Below are 21,815 nucleotides of genomic sequence, written 5' to 3' on the forward strand. Positions count from 1 at the left end.
TATGTGCCTACAAAATCATTAAATATTTATTGAGTGCCTACCATGTGCAAGGCATATGACATCTTTAGTAGTTTTTTTGCTATGAATTATCTAATTAGGTGTGAAATACACAGACATTTTAGTCTTTCTCATTAAAGCCATTAGAGATCATACTTCGTAGCCGCTAACTTAAGACACGTCTTTTCCTTGGAAAATGTGTGAAATGTCTTCATAATTTTTTATCACAGTAAATAGTCAAGTCATAATGGAAAGTACATTGAATACAGTTTAAGATGGGAATGTTTATTGTGAAGCAGAATGGTACATTTTATTAACAGTTTCCAGAGGATTCCACAGTGGCCAGGTGCGCTGTGTGTTCCCTAAGGACTCCTCACCTGTGCCCCCTTCTCCGCTGCTGGCAGAAGCTATGCCCCAAATGCCCCCAACTCAAGGTTTCTGTTTTATTTTGTTTTGCTATTTCTTTTTCCTGTAGATCATGGGAATCCTTCTGATTCCCAGTCAGTCTGGGAGCCCTGTTGCTTTTTTGATGAACAACGTCACACTGGGCTTGCTTTTTTCTCTTGAGTGGTTCAGTTTAAGAGCTGCTAGTTATGGTCATTTAAGATTATACTTTGCAAGCTAGTAAGCTGACTTTTATTCTGCAAGGCCTTTATTAATTAAAGAAATGATGTTGACACGAAGCTGATATCGTTAATAATCAAAGCCGAAATGAAATAGGTAGTGAGGAGCCGTTTTCCCATTCTGAAAGGGAGAAACTTTTACGGCTCTGTTATTATTCATAGCAGTGCATTTGTTTACTGTTGAAATTAAATCCTCCTGACTCATAGTTTGTCATACTCTCTACCTCTCTTTTTTTTAAGTCCTCATATTAAAAAAAATCACTCTGAGACATGTGTAATATATTTTTAAGTCCTTTAGTGATTTAAGTGAAACTCTATTTTAACAGTTATGCAAATGACATAATTTTCTATATACTTTTTTCAGGAAGCTATTGAATCCTTCAAAGAAGCCTTGAAGCAAAAAGTTGATTTTATTGATGCGTATAAAAGTCTGGGACAGGCCTATAGGTAAGAAAAGCAATAGTAGTTGGGGTGGGAGGGAGAGCATACAGTGGGGAGACAAGAGAGCCTCACATAGTAGTGATATTTTAAAAGAAATTACATTCCTTAACCAAAAGAGATTGTCATTCTAAATCACATAGGCATTTATAAGCTATATTCCAGAAGGAATATAGAAAGAATCATGTGTCAGATGATATCATGATATATATTATTACCTCTTTATTACAGAAAGAACCATGTGTCAGATGATATCATGCTACATATTATTACCTCTTTATTACAGCTTTGCTTCATATATATTGGTCTCGAAAATGTTAGTTCTTCAAGGGTTATTGTTTTTTTTTTTTGAACATCTACATGCAATTTTATTATGTTATGTTAGTCACCATGCAATACATCATTGGTTTTTGATGTGGTGATCCACGATCCATTGTTTTCGTATAACACCCAGTGCTCCATGCAGTACATGCCCTCCTTAATACCCATCATGGGGCTAACCAATCCCCCCCGCCCCTCTAAAACCCTGTTTGTTTCTCAGAGTCCATAGTCTCTCATGGTTCATCTCTCCCTCCAATTCCCCCTCCCCATTTTTCCCTTCCTTCTCCTAATGTCCTCCATATTATTCCTTATGTTCCACAAATAAGTGAAACCATATGATAATTGACTTTCTCTGCTTGACTTACTCCACTTAGCATAATCTCCTCCAGTTCCATCCATGTTGATGTAAAAGTTGGGTATTCATCTTTTCTGATGGCTGAGTAATATTCCATTGTATATATGGACCACATCTTCTTTATCCATTCATCTGTTGAAGGGCATCTCGGCTCTTTCCACAGTTTGGCTATTGTGGACATTGCTGCTATGAACATTGGGGTACATACGGCCCTTCTTTTCACTACATCTGTGTCTTTGGGGTAAATACCCCGTAGTGCAATTGCTGGGTCATAGTGTAGCTCTATTTTAAAATTTTTGAGGCACCTCCACACTGTTTTCCAAAGTGGCTGAACCAACTTGCATTCCCACCAATAGTGTAAGAGGGTTCCCCTTTCTCCACAACCTCTCCAACATTTGTTGTTTCTTTCCCTGTCCATTTTGGCCATTCTAACTGGTGTAAGGTGGTATCTCAATGTGGTTTTGATTTGGATTTCCCTGATGGCTAATGATTATGAACATTTTTTCATGTGTCTGTTAGCCATTTGTATGTCTTCTTCAGAGAAGTGTCTGTTCATATCTTCTGCCCACTTTTTGACTTGATTATTTGTTTTCTGGGTATTGAGTTTGAGAAGTTCTTTATAGATCTTGGATACCAGCCCTTTATCTGTAGTTTAATTTGCAAAAATCTCCCATTCTGTGGGTTGCTTCTTTGTTTTGTTGACTGTTTCCTTTGCTGTGCAGAAGCTTTTTATCTTGATGAAGTCCCCAAAGTTCATTCTTGCTTTTGTTTCACTAGCTTTTGGAGATGTCTCTTGAAAGAAGTTGCTGTGGCCGATGTCAAAGAGGTTACTGCCTATGTTCTCCTCTAGGATTTGGATGGATTCCTGTCTCACATGGAGGTCTTTCATCCACTTTGAGTTTATCTTTGTGAATGGTGTTAGAGAATGGTCGAGTTTCATTCTTCTGCATGTGGCTGTCCAATTTTCCCAGCACCATTTATTGAAGAGACTGTCTTTTTTCCATTGCATGTTTTTTCCTGCTTTGTCAAAGATTATTTGACCATGGAGTTGAGGGTCCATATCTGGGTTCTCTATTCTGTTCCATTGGTCTATATGTCTGTTTTTGTGCCAGTACCATGCTGTCTTGGTGATCACAGCTTTGTAATATAGCTTGAAATCGGGCAACGTGATGCCCCCAGCTTTGTTTTTCTTTTTCAACATTTCCTTGGCGATTCGTGGTCTTTTCTGATTCCATACAAATTTTAGGATTGTTTGTTCCAGCACTTTGAAAAATGTCATTGGAATTTTGATTGGGATGGCATTGAAGGTACAGATTGCTCTGGGTAGCATAGACATTTTAACAATGTTTATTCTTCTGATCCATGAGCATGGAATATTTTTCCATCTTTTTGTGTCTTCAATTTCTTTCATGAGTGTTTTGTAGTTTCTAGAGTATAGATCCTTTACCTCTTTGGTTAGGTTTATTCCGAGGTATCTTACGGTGTTTGGTGCTATTGTAAATGGAATCGTTTCTCTAATTTCTCTTCCTACAGTTGCGTTGTTAGTGTATAAGAAAGCAACTGATTTCTGTGCGTTGATTTTGTATCCTGCCACATTACTAAATTGCTGGATGAGTTCTAGTAATTTGGGGGTGGAGTCTTTTGGGTTTTCCACATAAAGTATCATGTCGTCTGCGAAAAGAGAGAATTTGACTTCTTCTCTGACAATTTGAATACCTTTTATTTCTTTTTGTTGTCTGATTGCTGTTGCTAGGACTTCTAGTACTATGTTGAACAATAGTGGTGAGAGTGGGCATCCTTGACGTGTTCCTGATCTTAAGGGAAAGGCTCTCAGCTTTTCCCCATTGAGGATGATACTCGCTGTGGGTTTTTCATAGATGGATTTTATGAACTTGAGGAATGTTCCCTCTATCCCTATTCTCTGGAGAGTTTTAATCAGGAAAGGATGTTGTATTTTGTCAAATGCTTTTTCTGCATCAATTGAGAGGACCATATGGTTCTTCTCCCTCCTCTTATTAATGTGTTCTATCACATTGATTGATTTGCGAACGTTGAACCACCCTTGCATCCCGGGCATAAATCCCACTTGGTCGTGGTGGATGATCCTTTTAATGTATTGTTGGATCCTATTAGCTAGGATTTTGTTGAGGATTTTGGAATCCATATTCATCAGGGATATCGGTCTGAAATTCTCCTTTTTGATGGGGTCTTTGCCTGGTTTGGGGAATAAGGTAATGCTGGCCTCATAGAATGAGTTTGGAAGTTTTCCTTCTGTTTCTATTTTTTGAAACAGCTTCAGTAGAACAGGTATTATTTCTTCTTTGAATGTTTGGTAGAATTCCCCATGGAATCCATCAGGCCCTGGACTCTTGTTTTTTGGGAGGTTTTTGATCACTGCTTCAATCTCGTTACTGGTTATTGGCCTATTCAGATTGTCAGTTTCTTCCTGTTTCAGTCTTGGCAGCTTATAGGTTTCCAGGAAGGCCTCCATTTCATGCAGATTGCTCAGTTTATTGGCATATAGTTGTTGATAATAATTTCTAATAATTGTTTCTATTTCCTTGGTGTTAGTCGTGATCTCTCCCCTTTCATTCATAATTTTATTAATTTGGATCCTTTCTCTTTTCTTTTGGATAAGTCTGGCCAGTGGTTTATCGATCTTATTAATTCTTTCAAAGAACCAACTTCTAGTTTCGTTGATCTGATCTACTGTGTTTCTGGTTTCTAATTCATTGATTTCTGCTCTAATTTTAATTATTTCTCTTCTAATGCGTGGCTTAGGCATCGTTTGTTGCTTTTTCTCTAGTTCTTTAAGGTGTAGAGTTAGTTGGCGAATTCGGGATTTTTCTATTTTTTTGAGTGAGACTTGGATGGCTATGTATTTCCCCCTTAGGACCGCCTTTGCAGTATCCCATAGGTTTTGGACCGATGCGTTTTCATTCTCATTGATTTCCATGAATTGTTTAAGTTCTTCTTTGATTTCCTGGTTGACCCAAACATTCTTGAGCAGAGTGGTCTTTAGCTTCCAAGTGTTTGAATTTCTGCCAAATTTTTTCTTGTGATTGAGTTCCAGTTTTAGAGCATTGTGGTCTGAGAATATGCAGGGAATAATCTCAGGCTTTTGGTCGGTTGAGACCTGATTTGTGACCCAGTATGTGGTCTATTCTGGAGAAAGTTCCATGTGCGCTCGAGAAGAATGAGTATTCTGTTGTTTTAGGGTGGAATGTTCTGTAAATATCTATGAGGTCCATCTGGTCCAATGTACCATTCAAAGCTCTTGTTTCCTTGTTGATTTTCTGCTTAGATGATCTGTCCATTGCTGAGAGTGGAGTATTGAGGTCTCCTACAATTAACATATTGTTATCAATATGACTCTTTATTTTGGTTAACAGTTGGCTTATATAGATGGCTGCTCCCGTGTTGGGGGCATAGATATTTACAATTGTTAGATCTTCTTGTTGGATAGACCCTTTAAGAATGATATAATGTCCTTCTGTGTCTCTTATTACAGACTTTGGTTTAAAATCTAATTTGTCTGATATAAGAATTGCTACCCCAGCTTTCTTTTGAGGTCCGCTGGCATGGAAGATGGATCTCCATCCCTTCACTTTCAGTCTGGATGTATCTTTAGGTTCAAAATGAGTCTCTTGTAGACAGCGTATGGTTGGGTCCTGTCTTTTTATCCAATTTGCAACCCTGTGCCATTTTATGGGAGTGTTTAGGCCATTCATGTTGAGAGTGATTATTGAAAGATATGATTTAATTGTCATCATGTTGCCTGTGAAGATGTTTTTATAGATTGTCCCTGTAAATTTCTGTTGTAGATCACTCTTGGGGTCTTTCTCCTTTTATAGAACCCCCCCTTAATATTTCTTGCAGGGCCGGCTTAGTGGTCACATATTCTTTCAGTTTCTGCTGGTCGTGGAAGCTCTGCATCTCTCCATCCATTCTAAATGACAGCCTTGCCGGATAAAGTATTCTTGGCTGCATGTTCTTCTCATTTAGTACCTTGAATATGTCTTGCCAGGCCTTTCTGGCTTGCCAGGTCTCTGTGGATAGGTCTGATGTTATTCTGATGTTCCTCCCTCTGTAAGTAAGGAATCTCTTCCCCCTAACTGCCCTTAAGGTGGTTTCCTTGGTTCTAAGATTTGCAAGTTTTACTATTACATGCCGGGGTGTTGGCCTGTTTTCCTTGATCTTGGGAGGGGTCCTCTCTGCCTCTAGGACTCGAATGTTTGTTTCATTCCCCGGATTAGGGAAGTTCTCAGCTACAATTTGCTCAAATACATCTTCTAGTCCTCTCTCTCTCTCCACTCCCTCCGGGATTCCAATTATTCTGACATTGGAACGCTTCGTGGTGTCACTTATTTCTCTGATTCTATTTTCATGGATTCTGAGTTGTTTTTCCCTGGCCTCCTCTTTTCCCTTTTTATCTATTATATTGTCTTTCAGGTCGCTTATTCTCTCTTCCGCCTCAGTTACCCTAGCTGTTAGATTATCTAGATTGGATTGGATCTCATTGATAGCATTTTTTTTTTTTAAGATTTTATTTATTTGACAGGGAGAGAGAGAGAGAGAGCACACGCAGGGGGAGCAGCAGAGGGAGAGGGAGAAGCAGGCTCTCAGCTGAGCAGGGAGCCCAATGCGGGGCTCGATCCCAGGACCCTGGGATCATGACCTGAGCTGAAGGCAGACTCCTAACGGACTGAGCCACCCAGGCGCCTCACATTGATAGCATTTTTAAGTTCTGCCAGTTCACCTTTTATTTCTGCCCTTAGAGACTCTGTGTTGCCATTAATTGATTTCTCCATTCTATCCATTGCCTTCACAATTGCTAGCCTGAATTCCATCTCCGACATCTTGGTTATATCTATCCATTTGTAAATCTGCAGCATAAGTAGTAATCTCTGAGTCTTTTCTGTTTTGGGGGCTTCTCCTCCTAGTCATTCTGTTGATGGGTGTTTGAGGGAATGTATAGAGTCCAAATTATTGACCAGAACCCAAGCAAGATGCACCTGTTTTCTTGGGACCTTAGGGTTGCTGGCCTCCTGTTTTACCAGCCTGTCTTCTGCGGGAGGGGCCTGCTGAGCTGTTACTCATGCAGCCCTGTTTGGGCGGAGTTGCCCTGTGCCCCTGTGGTGGGGGATGGGCTCAGCGGGAATCAGTCTTTGGGGCTTTTGTTCCCTGGCGGCTTTCCCTGGCGGCTTTCCACATCTCTTCCGCGAGTCAGAGTAGAAGAGACCGTTTCCAACTCTCTGCCTCAGAGCAGAGAGACCACAGTCTGTTCTTCAGTGAGCTCTCCAGGCCACACTGTCTCTGTTTCTGTCTGTGCTGCTATAAACTGCAGCGTCCTGGGTTGTACGCCCCTCCGCAGCACTCCCAGTCCTGCCTCCAGGTCAGGGCCCGTCTCTGCCCTTTGTGCTTCTAAAACCGCCAGCCGCTCCCAGTTCACGCACGTGCAACCCCATCGCTCCGGGTTTCCGTCTGGGGGCTGCCCTAGAGTCCTTTCCCCGGCGCTACCAGTCTGCGAGTCTGTGCCTGTCCGCAGTGCATGAAGCTGTCGCTCACCGGCGGTGTAGGATCCCCAGGGCCAGGCACCCTTCCGCCGCCGTTTATCCTCTGATATCTGCCTGCGGAATCACGGCTCTCCGCTTTGTACCTCAAAACCAACCGCCTGCGATATTCTGTTTGTAGAGATCCAGATCTTCTTACATCTCAGGCTGGTTTCGTGGGTGCTCAGAGTGGTCTGGTAGATATCCAGCTCAATTCCGGGGACCAGTTGAAATAGGGTCCCCTACTCCTCCGCCATCTTTCCCCCCTCTCCCAAGGGTTATTGTTTTGAATAGTGGCCTTATACACTGTAGAGTCATAGATACTGGTGCTTTTCTAGGTGATAAGTAAGGTTAATTCCCACATTACTGTGATCATTTGAAGATTCCTAGATTAAAGGGATGGAAAATTATGCTGCATCCCTATCATCAGTATAATTGATTTTGATATAGTTATTATGCATCTGTATCAGGAGTGAGAAGTTGTGCCTAGACTCTGGTGTCCTGACTTCATGTGTTACCCTGACCAGTAATAGAGCTTACTCTGACTTTTGGCTTTCAACAATTTTTACACTCTGACCCGAAAAGGAGATTGCATGGCATGAAAGAAGGCGCTCAGCATTCAGGAGTCAGGAGATTTGGTTCTAGTTCTAGATTGCCCATTTCATACTTGTGTGTCCTTAACTTCCCTGAGCTTCAGGGTTCTCACTTGCAAGGTTCTGTGAAAGTTAAAAAAGACACAGTGACCGAGATCCCCTTCAAAACTGTTGGCACCTCACTCGGGAAGGATTGAATTCAAGGGGTTATTTATCTGATGGTGGTAGTTGGAGAAACTCTCTTACACTAACTTGAAGAAAGTGTCTTTGAGTTCGTCTTGGGTTTAAATGATGACCTTTATCCTTGCTGTCCCACAGAATTGTTGGGGACATACATTGAAAACAGATTTGAAAGCACCCAGACTAATTAGTAAAGTGCTATAGAAATATAAGTGAGTGTTGTATTATGTAAAAATATTCATTATTTACAGAAAATTGACACATGGGACACTTTGAAGGTGCTTTTATTATTTGTAAAAATGTAATATGTAAAAGAAGGCTGGCAATAATCATTTCCACTCTGAAATGATCACAACTCTAAAATATACTTTTTAAAAAATTTTTAAATTATGAAATGATTTACGAGATTTTAAGTGAAGTAACTTCTGTGACAGAAATATACAATTTTAAGCCTCTGAATGATGACCCTGTGTATGATTGTAACCTACATAGTTGTTTTTTCCCAAAGAAGAAGTATGGTTTTATCTAAATACTAAAATTTACACAGTTTTTTATGGGTGGAAGCTCATGAATGGGGGAAAAGGATTTGAACAAGCACTTGCCTTTGGAAATCAATAAATTCATTTTCCCTCAAAGACTTTCAAGGGCTTTGTGGTTATCTTATAATCTGGTAAAGTTTAGAAAAAGTAAGTGGGATGTAGCTGAGCTGTAGAATGGTAAAATAGAGAAGAACATCCACATCAAGTTATCTGATTCACATATGGGACTGTAATCTGAGGCTAACTTACTCTGTGTGTCCACTGAAATGTTCTGCACTGTGCTCATAACTGTTGTTAAATACCTAGAGAACTGGGCAATTTCGAAGCTGCCACTGAGAGCTTTCAGAAGGCACTGTTGCTCAACCAAAATCATGTGCAGACCCTGCAGCTTCGGGGAACGATGCTTTATCACCATGGCAGCCTGCAGGAAGCCCTGAAAAACTTCAAGGTGGGCATCCCTAAGTGAGAAAGATCGGTGACCTTGAGTGGGATGAATAGGGAGGAGGGCCAGGAAGAGTGTTTACACCTTAACAAAAAGAAAGAAAACAATTGCCATGTCTTAAAGACTACTTTACAGAGCATGTATTTGGTGCGATTTAGCCTGGAGGGAAAACTTTCCAACTCCAGACTGAAGAATAAAGCACTTAAAGCTCATCTGCGACTGTACTGATACTAATAGAGCATTTTCTCCTTCCGCGTCAGCGGTGTCTGCAGCTCGAACCCTATAATGAGGTGTGCCAGTACATGAAAGGGCTCAGTCATGTTGCCATGGGACAGTTCTATGAAGGAATAAAAGCACAGACTAAAGTCATGCTAAATGATCCTCTCCCGGGCCAGAAGGCTAGCCCAGAGTATCTGAAAGTGAAATATCTCCGAGGTAAGTCACAAAATGGCTCAGTCATTGAATTTTAATGCTCAGAGCTGCAGAAATCATACTGCTTGTCTCTCTTATGTTCCGTAGGAGACAGCTGAGTCTCGAAGACGCGAGGTAGCTTGATCATAGCCTCCACCCCCACCCACACCCCCCGCCTTGGTTAGCGGCAGTACCTGGATTGGATAGGGCCCCTCTTCTATTTTTTTTTAAATATTTTTTATAAGATTTTATTTTTTTATTTGTCAGAGAGAGAGAGCAGGAGCAGGGGGAGTGGCAGGCAGAGGGAGAAGCAGGCTCACTGCTGAGCAAGGAGCCTGATGTGGGACTTGATCCCAGGGCCCTGGGATCATGACCTGAGTTGAAGGCAGACACTTAACTGACAGCCACCCAGGTGTTCCTGGGCCCCTGTCTTCTAAAGATTGGTCCAATACTTTGCCACTGCCTACATATTTTTTCTTTTTTAAGTTAAAAATATTTTACTCAAGTCAGGAAAACCTATTTTGAGCTGGACGTGACAGTCATCTGGCTATCGATGTGTCTCATCACATCTCGTCTAGAGACCTAGGAGTCAGAGGAAAGTAACATTTTCTGAGGTTTTTACTGTTAAATGTAAACTTGGTATCTTTGATCTGTCATTCCTTCATTTCACAATTCTCACATACTTTGGAGACATTCAGTTGGGATGAGGAAGAAAGCCAATCTTTAAGCTATCTTTGGTTTGTCAGAGTCTCACTTTTTCTCTGCCATACGTAATGGCATTTTTTGGTTGTTTTTTTGTTTTGTTTTGTTTCAAATCGATCTTTTAATTGAAGTACAATTAACATTTAATGTTATATTTGATTCAGGCACACAATATAATGGTTCAATAATTCTGTACATTCTCAGTGCTCATCATGATAATATTTTTATTGTTCATGCAGAGCACAAACATTTACTTCCTCTTCTGCTCTTTCCTTTATCATCATTAACCCTCTCATGCCAGTACTGTCCAACTGTAAAAAATTATGAGCCCTGGAGTTGTAAGTTTCTAGTAGCCACAAGAAAAGTAAAAATAATCATGTGGAATTAATTTTAATAATACATTTTATTTGACTTGACATATGCATGATATCAGTTCAACATATAATTAATATGAAAATACTATTCATTAATATCATTAGGTATCTTACATTATTTTTTTGTACCAAGTCTTTGAAATCTGATGTGTATTTTATACTGATAGTACATCTTTATACTTACATCTCAGTTAGGATGTTAAATTTTCATTGGAAATTCTTAATTTGAAGTCTTTTTTCATAAAATTTAAAGTTGAAAGAGTAGATTCATATATGTGAGTTGTTCCAAACATTCTGAAGTTTTCTAATAATTGACTCAAATATCAATTTTTACATTTAGATTAATTAGATTAAAATTTAAAATACAATTTCTCGGTCACTTTGGCCACATTTTATACTTTTATTTTTCTTTTTTGAGAGAGTGTGTGCACAAGCACGAGCAGTGGGGGCGGGAGAAGAGGGAGAGGGAGAAAAAGAATCTCAAGCAGGCTCCATGCCCAGCATGGAACCCGACACGGGGCTCAAACTCACGACCCTGAGATCATGACCTAAGCCAAAACCAGGAGTTGGATGCTTAACCGACTGAGCCACCCAGACACCCCCCACACGGGCCATGTTTTAAGTGTTCACTAGCCAGGTGGCTAGGGGCTGCCTACTGGACAGCATTGCTCCTCACTCTAAATTATGATTTCCTCTTGTTTCCTGGTTTAGTAGAACATGTGAGCTGTAGACTGAAGGAGGGGCACTCCATATCCTGGTATTTTTCTGCACTGCTTCTGTAGAGATAAGCAGCAGTTAGTCAGTTGATGAAATCATATACATAGTTGATTCATATCAGTTGACAGAGAACCAGGCTCTGTCTGACACTGAACTTGGCTTCTCAGATTCTGCAACTAAAAAGTGAGATCTTTGGTGCTGTTCATGGAAAAATGATTAAAACTTAGCTAAAGTGGGACCCAGATTGACTGGCTTATGTTCGATCTTGGTATTTTGAGTTACCCTGTATCATATAATAATAGTGACTTACTACCGTTTGGAGTCTCCATTTAGAATTCTTAGAGTTCTCGGAATTCTTGGAATTAACGCTTTGTTACAAAGTATTTGTATGGCAACCAGCAATAAAAAAGATTTCTTTAGCAATATTTGGGTGTGTCAGATCTCGTCTCCTATCTGCAGAGTATTCTCGATATCTTCACGCACACCTTGATACTCCTCTTACGGAATATAACATTGACGTGGATCTGCCTGGAAGCTTTAAAGACCACTGGGCTAAAAATCTGCCTTTCCTCATAGAAGACTATGAAGAGCAGCCAGGGTTGCAACCCCACATAAAGTAAGTGCTTTAAATGAAAACAACCTTTTTTGCTTTTTTAGACTGAGCTATAAGCTCATCCTGATAACTCTTGCTCAGTAAATGGCATGTTTCTTAGGAATTTATTTTTGGATTTGGTATGTCTGCAGATATTTCTTTTAGTTTATAAGGTACGTTGAAACTTACCTTTGGATATCACCTTTACTTCTAGCCCGATCTTCCTGCTAATTTTATGCAACCTTCAAACTTCAGATGTACTTATTGGCAGTTGTTGATATACATTATTTTTACCGTTTACTTTTAAAACAAATTACTCAAAACCAAAAATTTGAAATTACAGTGCTGGCCAACTACTGTTGCATTATGACTAAAGGGCTATCTGATTACAAAACAATTAGATCTAGGATAGAAATTCCTGGGAGTCTAGCAATGCCTTAAAAATTAAGGAAAATCTGCAAAGATCAATCCCCTCACTATCTAAAAGAAAGAAAACCAGGGGACAGATTCAAACTAGAGTGGTGAATGATAGGCACATTTGAAAGGAAGAAAGTGTCCTGGAGGTGAGGGCATTTAACAGCCAGTGCAATGGAATGCCTTGAGGCATAAGCGAGATGGGTTTGCTGAGCTTTTTTAAGGAGCTAAAGTGGTTCCATATTGGAGGACCATATTCACAGGATCTCAATAAGAGCAAATACAGATCCTGCCTGAGAAGATAGTAGTGCCAGTTTGGGGGTCCAAGTATTCCCACAGATTAAGATCATTAGTATGAGAATCAAAAACCAAGATCACCAAAATCGTATGTGAAAATCAACAGAAATAACAAACAACAGATTTAAACTCTCAAGGACTTCAGATATTGGAATTGTTGAATACTCCAAATGAAATGTTTAAAGAAACTATGAAGAAATCACAAACATGAGCAAGAAATAAGAGATTATTAAAAATGACCAGGCAGATTAAAAATAAATTGGAAGCTTTAGGAATAGAAAATATAATCACTGAAATAAAGAATTCAGTATGTAAGCTAAATAGCAAATTAGACATAACAGGGAAAATTGCAGGAGTGGAAGATAGAGCATTAGGAATTATCTAGAACGTAGCACAGAGAATCCAGGCATTAGAAAACATGAGAGATAGAAGATGTGGAAGATAATAATGTCTAGCATATATCAAGATGAAATCTTGGGAGGAGAGAATGGAGGAGAGGCAATTTTTGAAGACCTAGTGGCTAACAATTTCCCAGAATTAAGGAAATCTAGATCTACAGATTTTTTTAAAAAGCAAGATAAATGGCAAATCCAGACACATCTTAAGTAACAGGAGAACACATAAGGAGAAAAAATTTTTTAAATAGAAAAAAAAATCTTATCACCTACTTAAGGTCAATAATTGGACTGACTGTAAGCCTCTCAACATCAAAATGGCAAAGTGCTGAAAGAAAAACAAACTTTCAACCTAGAATTCTATACCCAACAAAACTGTCTTTTATGAATAAAGACCAAATAAATATATATTCAGATAATAAAAAACTGAACCACCACCTGCCATTCACTAAAGAAACTTCTAAGGCATGTAATTAAAGAAAAAGGCAATTGATCTCAGGCAATATTTGAGATACAAGAAGGAATAATGAGAAAAGAAAAATGGTAAGCATGAGAAATTGGTAAGTCTAAAAGAGCATTGTCTATATAAAATAATATCTGGGGGCTTTATAAAAAGGACAAATAAAATACTGGGCACAATAACAAGTTGAGGGATAGCAAGAATTAAGTATTCTAAGGGAATATGGGTTAAATATTATGTTAAAGCTTTAAGTTATACGTAAATATTTAAAATATCTAGGGTGAGTACTAAAAGTTAGAAACAAAGTGTATAGCTTCTATATTAGTAGCAAAGTCAAAACAAAACAAAACAAAAAAGTTAAATCTAAAATCAACCAGAAAAGGGGGGACTGGAAGGGAGGCATTGAAAAAGTGGTACAAATAAAAAGAAAAAAAATTAGAATAGGTTGAAATAATCCAGACATATTAATAATGACAATATATCTAAATGGACTAAATGTCAAAAGACAGACATAGTTAGATTGGAATGTTTTAAAAATCCAGTTAAATGCTTTTTACAAGGGTCACGTAATGCATAAGGACACAAAAATTTGAAAGTAAAGGTATGGAAAAAGTTCTACTTGGGAAACACTAAAAGAATCCTGATGTAGGTATTAATATTAATAGATTTATTTATTTTTATTTTATTTATTTTATTATTTTTTTATTAACATATAATGTATTATTTGTTTCAGGGGTACAGGTCTGTGATTCTTCAGTCTTACACAATTCACAGCGCTCACCATAGCACATACCCTCCCCAATGTCCATCACCGAGCCACCCCATCCCTCCCACCCCCTCCACTCCACCAACTCTGTTTGTTTCCTGAGATTAAGAGTCTCTTTTGGTTTGTCTCCCTCTCTGGTTTCATCTTGTTTCATTTTTCCCTCCCTTCCCCTATGATCCTCTGTCTTGTTTCTCAAATTCCTCATATCAGTGAGATCATATGATAATTGTCCTTCTCTGATTGACTTATTTCGCTTAGCATAATACCCTCTACTTCCATCTATGTCGTTGCAAATGGCAAGATTTCATTTTTTTGATGGCTACATAATATTCCTCTGTGTGTGTGTGTGTGTGTGTGTGTATGTGTATACCACAGCTTCTTCATCCATTCATCTGTTGATCGACATCTAGGCTCTTTCCATAGTTTGGCTATTGTGGACATTGCTGCTATAAACATTGGGGTGCATGTGCCCCATCGGATCACTACATTTGTATCTTGGGGTAAGTACCCAGTAGTGCAATTGCTGGGTAGTAGGGTAGCTCTATTTTCAACCTCCATACTGTTTTCCAGAGTGGCTGCACCAGCTTGCATTCCCACCAACAGTGTAGGAGGGTTCCCCTTTCTCCACATCCTCACCAACATCTGTCGTTTCCTGACTTGTTAATTTTAGCCATTCTGACTGGTGTGAGGTGGTATCTCACTGAGGTTTTGATTTGTATTTCCATGATGCCAAGTGATGTTGAGCACTTTTTCATGTATCTGTAGGTCATTTGGATATCTTCTTTGCAGAAATGTCTGTTTATGTCTTCTGCCCATTTCTTGATTGGATCATTTGTTCTTTGGGTGTTGAGTTTAATAAGTTCTTTATAGATTTTGGATACTAGCCATTTATCTGATATGTCATTTGCAAATACCTTCTCCCATTCTGTCGGTTGTGTTTTGGTTTTGTTGACTATTTCCTTTACTGTGCAAAAGCTTTTTATCTTGCTGAAGTGCCAAAAGCTCATTTTTGCCCTTGCTTCCCTTGCCATTGGTGATGTTTCTAGGAAGGAGTTGCTGCGGCTGAGGTTGAGGAGGTTGCTGCCTGTGTTCTCCTCTCGGATTTTGATGGATTCCTGTCTCACATTTAGGTCTATCATCCATTTTGAGTCTATTGTTGTGTGTGGTGTAAGGAAATGGTCCAGTTTCATTCTTTTGCATGTGGCTGTCCAATTTTCCCAACACGATTTGTTGAAGAGACTGTCTTTTTTCCACTGCATGTTTTTTCCTGCTTTGTCGAAGATTAGTTGACCACAGAGTTGAGGGTCCATTTCTGGGCTCTCTATTCTGTTCCATTGATCTATGTGTCTGTTTTTGTGCCAGTACCATACTGTTTTGATGATTACAGCTTTGTAATAGAGCTTGAAGTCCAGAATTGCGATGCCACCAGCTTTGATTTTCCTTTTCAACATTCCTCTGGCTATTCGGGTTCTTTTCTGGTTCCATACAAATTTTAGGATTATTTGTTCCATTTCTTTGGAAAAAGTTGATGGTATTTTGATAGGGATTGCATTAAATGTGTAGATTGCTCTAGGTAGCATTGACATCTTCACAATATTTGTTCTTCCGATCCATGAGCATGGAACGTTTTTTCATTTCTTTGTGTCTTCCTCAATTTCTTTCATGAGTTATTCTATAGTTTTCTGAGTACAGATTCTTTGCCACTTTGGTTAGATTTATTCCTAGGTATCTTATGGTTTTGGGTGCAATTGTAAATGAGATCAACTCCTTAATTTCTCTTTCTTCTATCTTATTGTTGATGTATAGAAATGCCACTGACTTTAGTGGGTTGATTTTATATCCTGCCACTTTACTGAATTCCTGTATGAGTTGTAGCAGTTTTGGGGTGGAGTCTTTTGGGTTTTCCACATAAAGTATCATATCATCTGTAAGAGTGAGAGTTTGGTTTCTTCTTTGCCAATTCGGATGCCTTTTATTTCTTTCTGTTGTCTGATTGCTGAGGCTAGGACTTCTAGTACTATGTTGAATAGCAGTGATAATAGTGGACATCCCTGCCATGTTCCTGACCTTAGGGGAAAAGCTCTCAGTTTTTCCCCATTGAGAATGATATTTGCTGTAGGTTTTTCATAGATGGCTTTTATGATATTGAGGTATGTACCCTCTATCCCTACACTGTGAAGAGTTTTAATCAAGAAAGGATGCTGTACTTTGTCAAATGCTTTTTCTGCATCTGCGGAGAGTATCATATGGTTCTTGTTCTATCTTTTATTAATGTATTGTATCACATTGATTTGTGGATGTTGAACCAACCTTGCAGCCAGGAATAAATCCTACTTGGTCGTGGTGAATAAACCTTTTAATGTACTGTTGGATCCTATTGGCTACTATTTTGGTGAGAATTTTTGCATCCATGTTCATCAGGGATATTGGTTTGTAATTCTCCCTTTTGATGGGGTATTTGTCTGGGTTTGGGATCAAGGTAATGCTGGCCTCATACAATGACTTAGGAAGTTTTCCTTCCATTTCTATTTTTTGGAACAGTTTCAGAAGAAAAGGTATTCATTTTTCTTTAAATGTTTGGTAGAATTCCCCTGGGAAGCCATCTGGCCCTGGGCTCTTGTTTGTTGGGAGATTTTTGATGACTGCTTCAGTTTCCTTACTGGTTATGGGTCTGTTCAGGTTTTCTGTTTCTTCCTGGTTCAGTTTTGGTAGTTCATACGTCTCTAGGAATGCATCCATTTCTTCCAGGTCGTCTAATTTGCTGGCATATAGTTGCACATAATATGTTCTTATAATTGTTTGTATTTCTTTGGTGTTGGTTCTGATCTCTCCTCTTTCATTCATGATTTTATTTATTTGGGTCCTTTCTCTTTTCTTTTTGATAAGTCTGGCCAGGGGTTTATTAATCTTATTAATTCTTTCAAAGAACCAGCTCCTAGTTTCGTTGATCTGTTGTACTGTTCTTTTGGTTTCTATTTCATTGATTTCTGCTCTGATCTTTATTATTTCTCTTCTCCTGTTGGGTTTAGCCTTTATTTGCTGTTCTTTCTCCAGCTCCTTTAGGTGTAGGGTTAGGTTGTATATTTTGAGACCTGTCTTGTTTCTTGAGAAAGGTTTGTATTGGTATATACTTACCTCTTTGCTGCATCCCAAAGATTTTGAACAGTTGTTTTTTTATTTTCATTTGTTTCCATGATTTTTAAAAATTCTTCTTTAATTTCCTGGTTGACCCATTCATTCTTTAGTAGGATGCTCTTTAGCCTCCATGTATTTGGGTTCTTTCCAACTTTCCTCTTTTGGTTGGAGTCCTAGTTTCAAAGCATTGTGGTCCGAAAATAGGCAGGGAATGATCCCAATCTTTTAGTACCGGTTGAGACCTGATTTGTGACCCAGGATGTGATCTATTCTGGAGAATGTTCCATGTGCTCTAGAGAAGAATGTGTATTCTGTTGCTTTGGGATGGAATGTTCTGAATATATCTGTGAAGTCCATCTGGTCCAGTGTGTCATTTAAAGTGTTTATTTCCTTGTTGATCTTTTGCTTAGATGATCTGTCCCTTTCAATGAGGTGGGTGTTAAAGTCCCCTACTATTATTGTATTATTGTCGATGTGTTTCTTTGATTTTGTTATTAATTGGCTTATATAATTGGCTGCTCCCATGTTAGGGGCATAGATATTTAAAATTATTAGGCCTTCTTGTTGGATAGACCCTTTAAGTATGATATAGTGTTTTTCCTCATCTCTTATTACAGTCTTTGGTTTAAAATCTAATTTGTCTGATATAAGGATTGCCACCCCAGCTTTCTTTTGATGTCCATTAGCATGGTAAATGGTTTTCCACCCCTCACTTTAAATCTGGAGGTGTCTTTGGGTCTAAAATGAGTCTCTTGCAGACAGCATATCGATGGGTCTTGTTTTTTTTATCCAATCTGATAGCCTGTGTCTTTTGATTGGGGCATTTAGCCCATTTACATTCAGGGTAACTGTTGAAAGATATGAATTTAGTGCCATTGTATTGCCTGTAAGGTGACTGTTACTGTATATTGTCTGTGTTCCTTTCTGGTCTACGTTACTTTTAGGCTCTCTCTTTGCTTAGAGGACCCCTTTCAATATTTCTTGTAGCGTTGGTTTGGCATTTGCAAATTCTTTTAGTTTTTGTTTGTCCTGGAAGCTTTTTATCTCTCCTTCTATTTTCAGTGACAGCCTAGCTGGATATAGTATTCTTGGCTGCATATTTTTCTTGTTTAGTGCCCTGAATATATCATGCCAGTCCTTTCTGGCATAAGTCTTCTGCCAATCTAATGTTTCTACCGTTGTAGGTTACAGACCTCCTGTCTCGAGCTGCTTTCAGGATTATCTCTCTGTCTCTGAGACTTGTAAGTTTTACTATTAGATGTTGGGGTGTTGACCTGTTTTTATTGATTTTGAGGGGGTTCTCTTTGCCTTCTGGGATTTTGATACCTGTTTCCTTCCCCAAATTAAGGAAGTTTTCCACTATAATTTGCCCCAGTATACCTTCTGCCCCTCTCTCTCTTTCTTCTTCTTCTGGGATCCCAATTATTCTCATATTGTTTTGTCTTACGGTATCACTTATCTCTCGATTTCTCCCATCGTGATCCTTTAGTTGTTTATCTCTTTTTCTCAGCTTCTTTATTCTCCATCATTTGGTCTTCTATATCACTAATTCTCTCTTCTTCCTCATTTATCCTAGCAGTTAGAGCCTCCATTTTTTATTGCACCTCATTAATAGCCTTTTTGATTTCAACTTGGTTAGATTTTAGTTCTTTTATTTCTCCGGAAAGGGATTCTCTAGTACCTTCTATGCTTTTTTCAAGCCCAGCTTGTGTATTTATAATCATCATTCTGAACTCAAGTTCTGACATCTTACTAATGTCCATATTGATTAGGTCCCTGGCAGTCAGTACTGCCTCTTGCTCTTTTTTTTGAAGTGAGTTTTTCCATTTTGTCATTTTTTCCAGAGAAGAATAGATGAATGAGAGAACAAAATGCTAAAAGGGTAGCAACAACCCCAGAAAAATATACACTAAACAAATCAGAAGGGACCCAAAACTGGGGGGGAGAAGAAAGGAAAAAAAAAAAAAAGAATATGATCAGGCTGGTGAATAGAAGAGAGCCACACACTAGATTTTGGGTATATTTTGGTCTGTTAGAAGAAACTGCCTCCCAAAATTTTAAAGAAAGAAAAACTTTTATGTATACAAAAATAAGGGTAGGGGCGCCTGGGTGACTCAGTCGTAAAGTGTCTGCCTTCGGCTAGGTCATGATCCCAGGGCCCTGGGATTGAGCCCACATAAGGCTCCCTGCTCAGTGGAGAGCCTGCTTCTCCCTCTCCCACTCCCTCTGCTTGTGTTCCCTCTTTCGCTGTGTCTCCCTCTGTCAAAATAAATAAATAAAATCTTAAAAAAAAAATAAGGGTAAATCTGATGAAGGGATGGAATATGACTGTAAAGATGAAAATTAAAAAAAGATTTTAAAAAAGGAATTGATGAGAAGTTGGTTGAAAAAAGAAAGAAGAAGAAAAAAAAGAATGTGATCAGGCGAGAGAGTAGAACAAAGCCATACACTAGATTTAGGGTATATTTTGGTCTGTTAGAAGAAACTGTATCCCAAAATTTTAAAGAAAGAAAAACTTATAAATATACAAAAAATAAGGTTAAATACAATGAAGGGATAGAATATGACTTTCAGAAAGTGATCGCTTTTCTGTTCATAGAATTGCTGCTATTCTTTTCTTCGATCTCCTGTTGAGTTTGTAGGTGTTCAGAATGGCTTGATAACTATCTAGCTGAATTCCTGAGAGAGGACCAAATTTAGGTCTCTTACTCCTCTGCCATCTTGCTCTTCCAATATTAATAGATTTAAAATTATTAAATTAATTTTAATTTTATTTTTTAAAGGTTTTATTTATTTGAGAGATTGAGCAAGAGAGAGTATGAACAGTCGGGAGGGGCATGGGAGAGGGAGAAGCAGGCTCCCCACTGAGCAGGGAGCCTGACATGGGACTTGATCCCAGGACCCCAGGATCATGACCTGAGCCAAAGACAGATGCTTGACCAACTGAGCCACCCAGGTAACCCTATTTTTTTTTTTTAAGATTTATTTATTTTAGAGAGTGTGTGTGAGCGGGTGGAGGGGCAGAGGGAGATAGGGAGAGAATTTCAAGTAGACTCAGCTCTTGCAGAGCCCGACAGCTCAATCTCACAACTTGAGATCATGATCTGAGCTGAAACCAAGAGTCAGATGCTCTGACTGAGTGCCCCTAAAATTTTTTTAAATTACTGGTAACAAAGATTATTACTACATAAGGACAGAAGTTCAAATCACCAGAAAGATATAAATCTAAACTTATATACACCTAATAAAAGTAACTTTAAAAATTGATAGAAATACACAGAAATCAATAAATTCAGTATCCTAATGAGAGATTCTAATTTTTGGTAAGTCAGACACCAAAAACTAGTAAGGATTTAGACTATTAGAACAACATAATTAACAAACTTATAGTTTACTATAGAACTGTGTACCCAATAATCAAAGAATACATATTCTTTTCAAGTACACTTAGGTCATTTATAAAGGCTGACCACCTACTATGCATATTTAAATACATTTCAAATAAGTGGTGTCATAATTGACCACAGTATAATTAAACATACATATAAGGAAAAAAAATCCTCCTTATTTGGAAATTAGAAAGCAGACATAATTAAAATGTGGATTAAAGATGAAATCTACAGTGGAAATTTGAATATGCTTTAAAAATGAAAAAAGATGAAAACTCCACATACCAACACTTGTGGAATACAGCGAGATCAATATTGTAAGAAACATTAATGTCTTTATTTTTTTTTTTTTTTAAGATTTTATTTATTTATTTGTCAGAGAGAGAGACAGAACACCAGCAGGGGGGGAAGCAGGCATAGGGAGAAGCAGGCTCCCTGCCGAGCAAGGAGCCTGATGTGGGACTTGATCCCAGGACTCTGGGATCATGACCTGAGCCGAAGGCGGCCACTTAACCGACTGAGCCACCCAGGTGTCCCATTAATGTCTTTAAATGTTATACTAGAAAAAAAGTCAATAGGTAGGTATAAAAATAAAGGAGTAGGGAAAACAACAAAGAAAGCAGAAAGGAGGGAAAATAAGGCCGAAGAGAGAAATTAATGAAAATTAAATATAAAACAGACTTCCTTCAAAGTCAAACTTTTGTCTTTTTTTACTAATATAAAATTTCTGGTGAGATTGATTTTTTTTTTTTAATGAAAGTAACTAAAAAGCTCAAACTATTAGAAATGCTAAAAAGAGATATAACCACAGATGAACAGATATTAAAATGCTCAGAATGCCATGAAAATTTGCATGCAAATAAATTTAAACACAAAAAAATAAATAGACTGGGGCGCCTTGGTGGCTCAGTTGGTTAAGAGTCTGCCTTCGGCTCAGGTCATGATCCCAGGGTTCTGGGATGGAGCCCCCACATCAGGCTCCTTGCTCAGCGGTGAGCCTGCTTCTCCATCTACCTGCCACTCTCCCTGATTGTGCTGTCTCTCTCTCTCTGTGAAATAAATAAATAAAACCTTTAAAAAAAATAGACTAATTCCGAGAAAATCATAATTTATCAAACTGACT

General features: G+C 38.5%; 1 protein-coding gene across 10 annotated transcripts in view; it reads left to right on the forward strand.

The window, feature by feature from the left end:
* The window catches only part of TTC13 (tetratricopeptide repeat domain 13), a 92,520-nt gene that overhangs the window by 43,513 nt on the left and 27,192 nt on the right, over positions 1–21,815 (forward strand). For 8 of the 10 annotated variants that reach the window (XR_010412431.1, XR_010412433.1, XR_010412434.1 and 5 more), the window contains 4 exons: positions 985–1,067; positions 8,905–9,046; positions 9,301–9,475; positions 11,704–11,860. Coding sequence is in view for 7 of the 10 variants with exons in the window: in XM_045877843.2 (XP_045733799.1) it covers positions 985–1,067; positions 8,905–9,046; positions 9,301–9,475; positions 11,704–11,860 (557 nt within the window). In the remaining 3 variants the exon portion in view is untranslated. The remainder of the gene's footprint in view (positions 1–984; positions 1,068–8,904; positions 9,047–9,300; positions 9,476–11,703; positions 11,861–21,815) is intronic. The other 2 variants (XM_045877842.2, XM_064594639.1) reach the window with 2 other exon arrangements.

The sequence above is a fragment of the Mirounga angustirostris genome, unplaced genomic scaffold (genome assembly GCF_029215605.1).
Source record: "Mirounga angustirostris isolate CCGP_5_RB_7025 unplaced genomic scaffold, mMirAng1.0.hap1 SCAF_6, whole genome shotgun sequence".
Lineage (NCBI taxonomy): Eukaryota > Metazoa > Chordata > Mammalia > Carnivora > Phocidae > Mirounga > Mirounga angustirostris.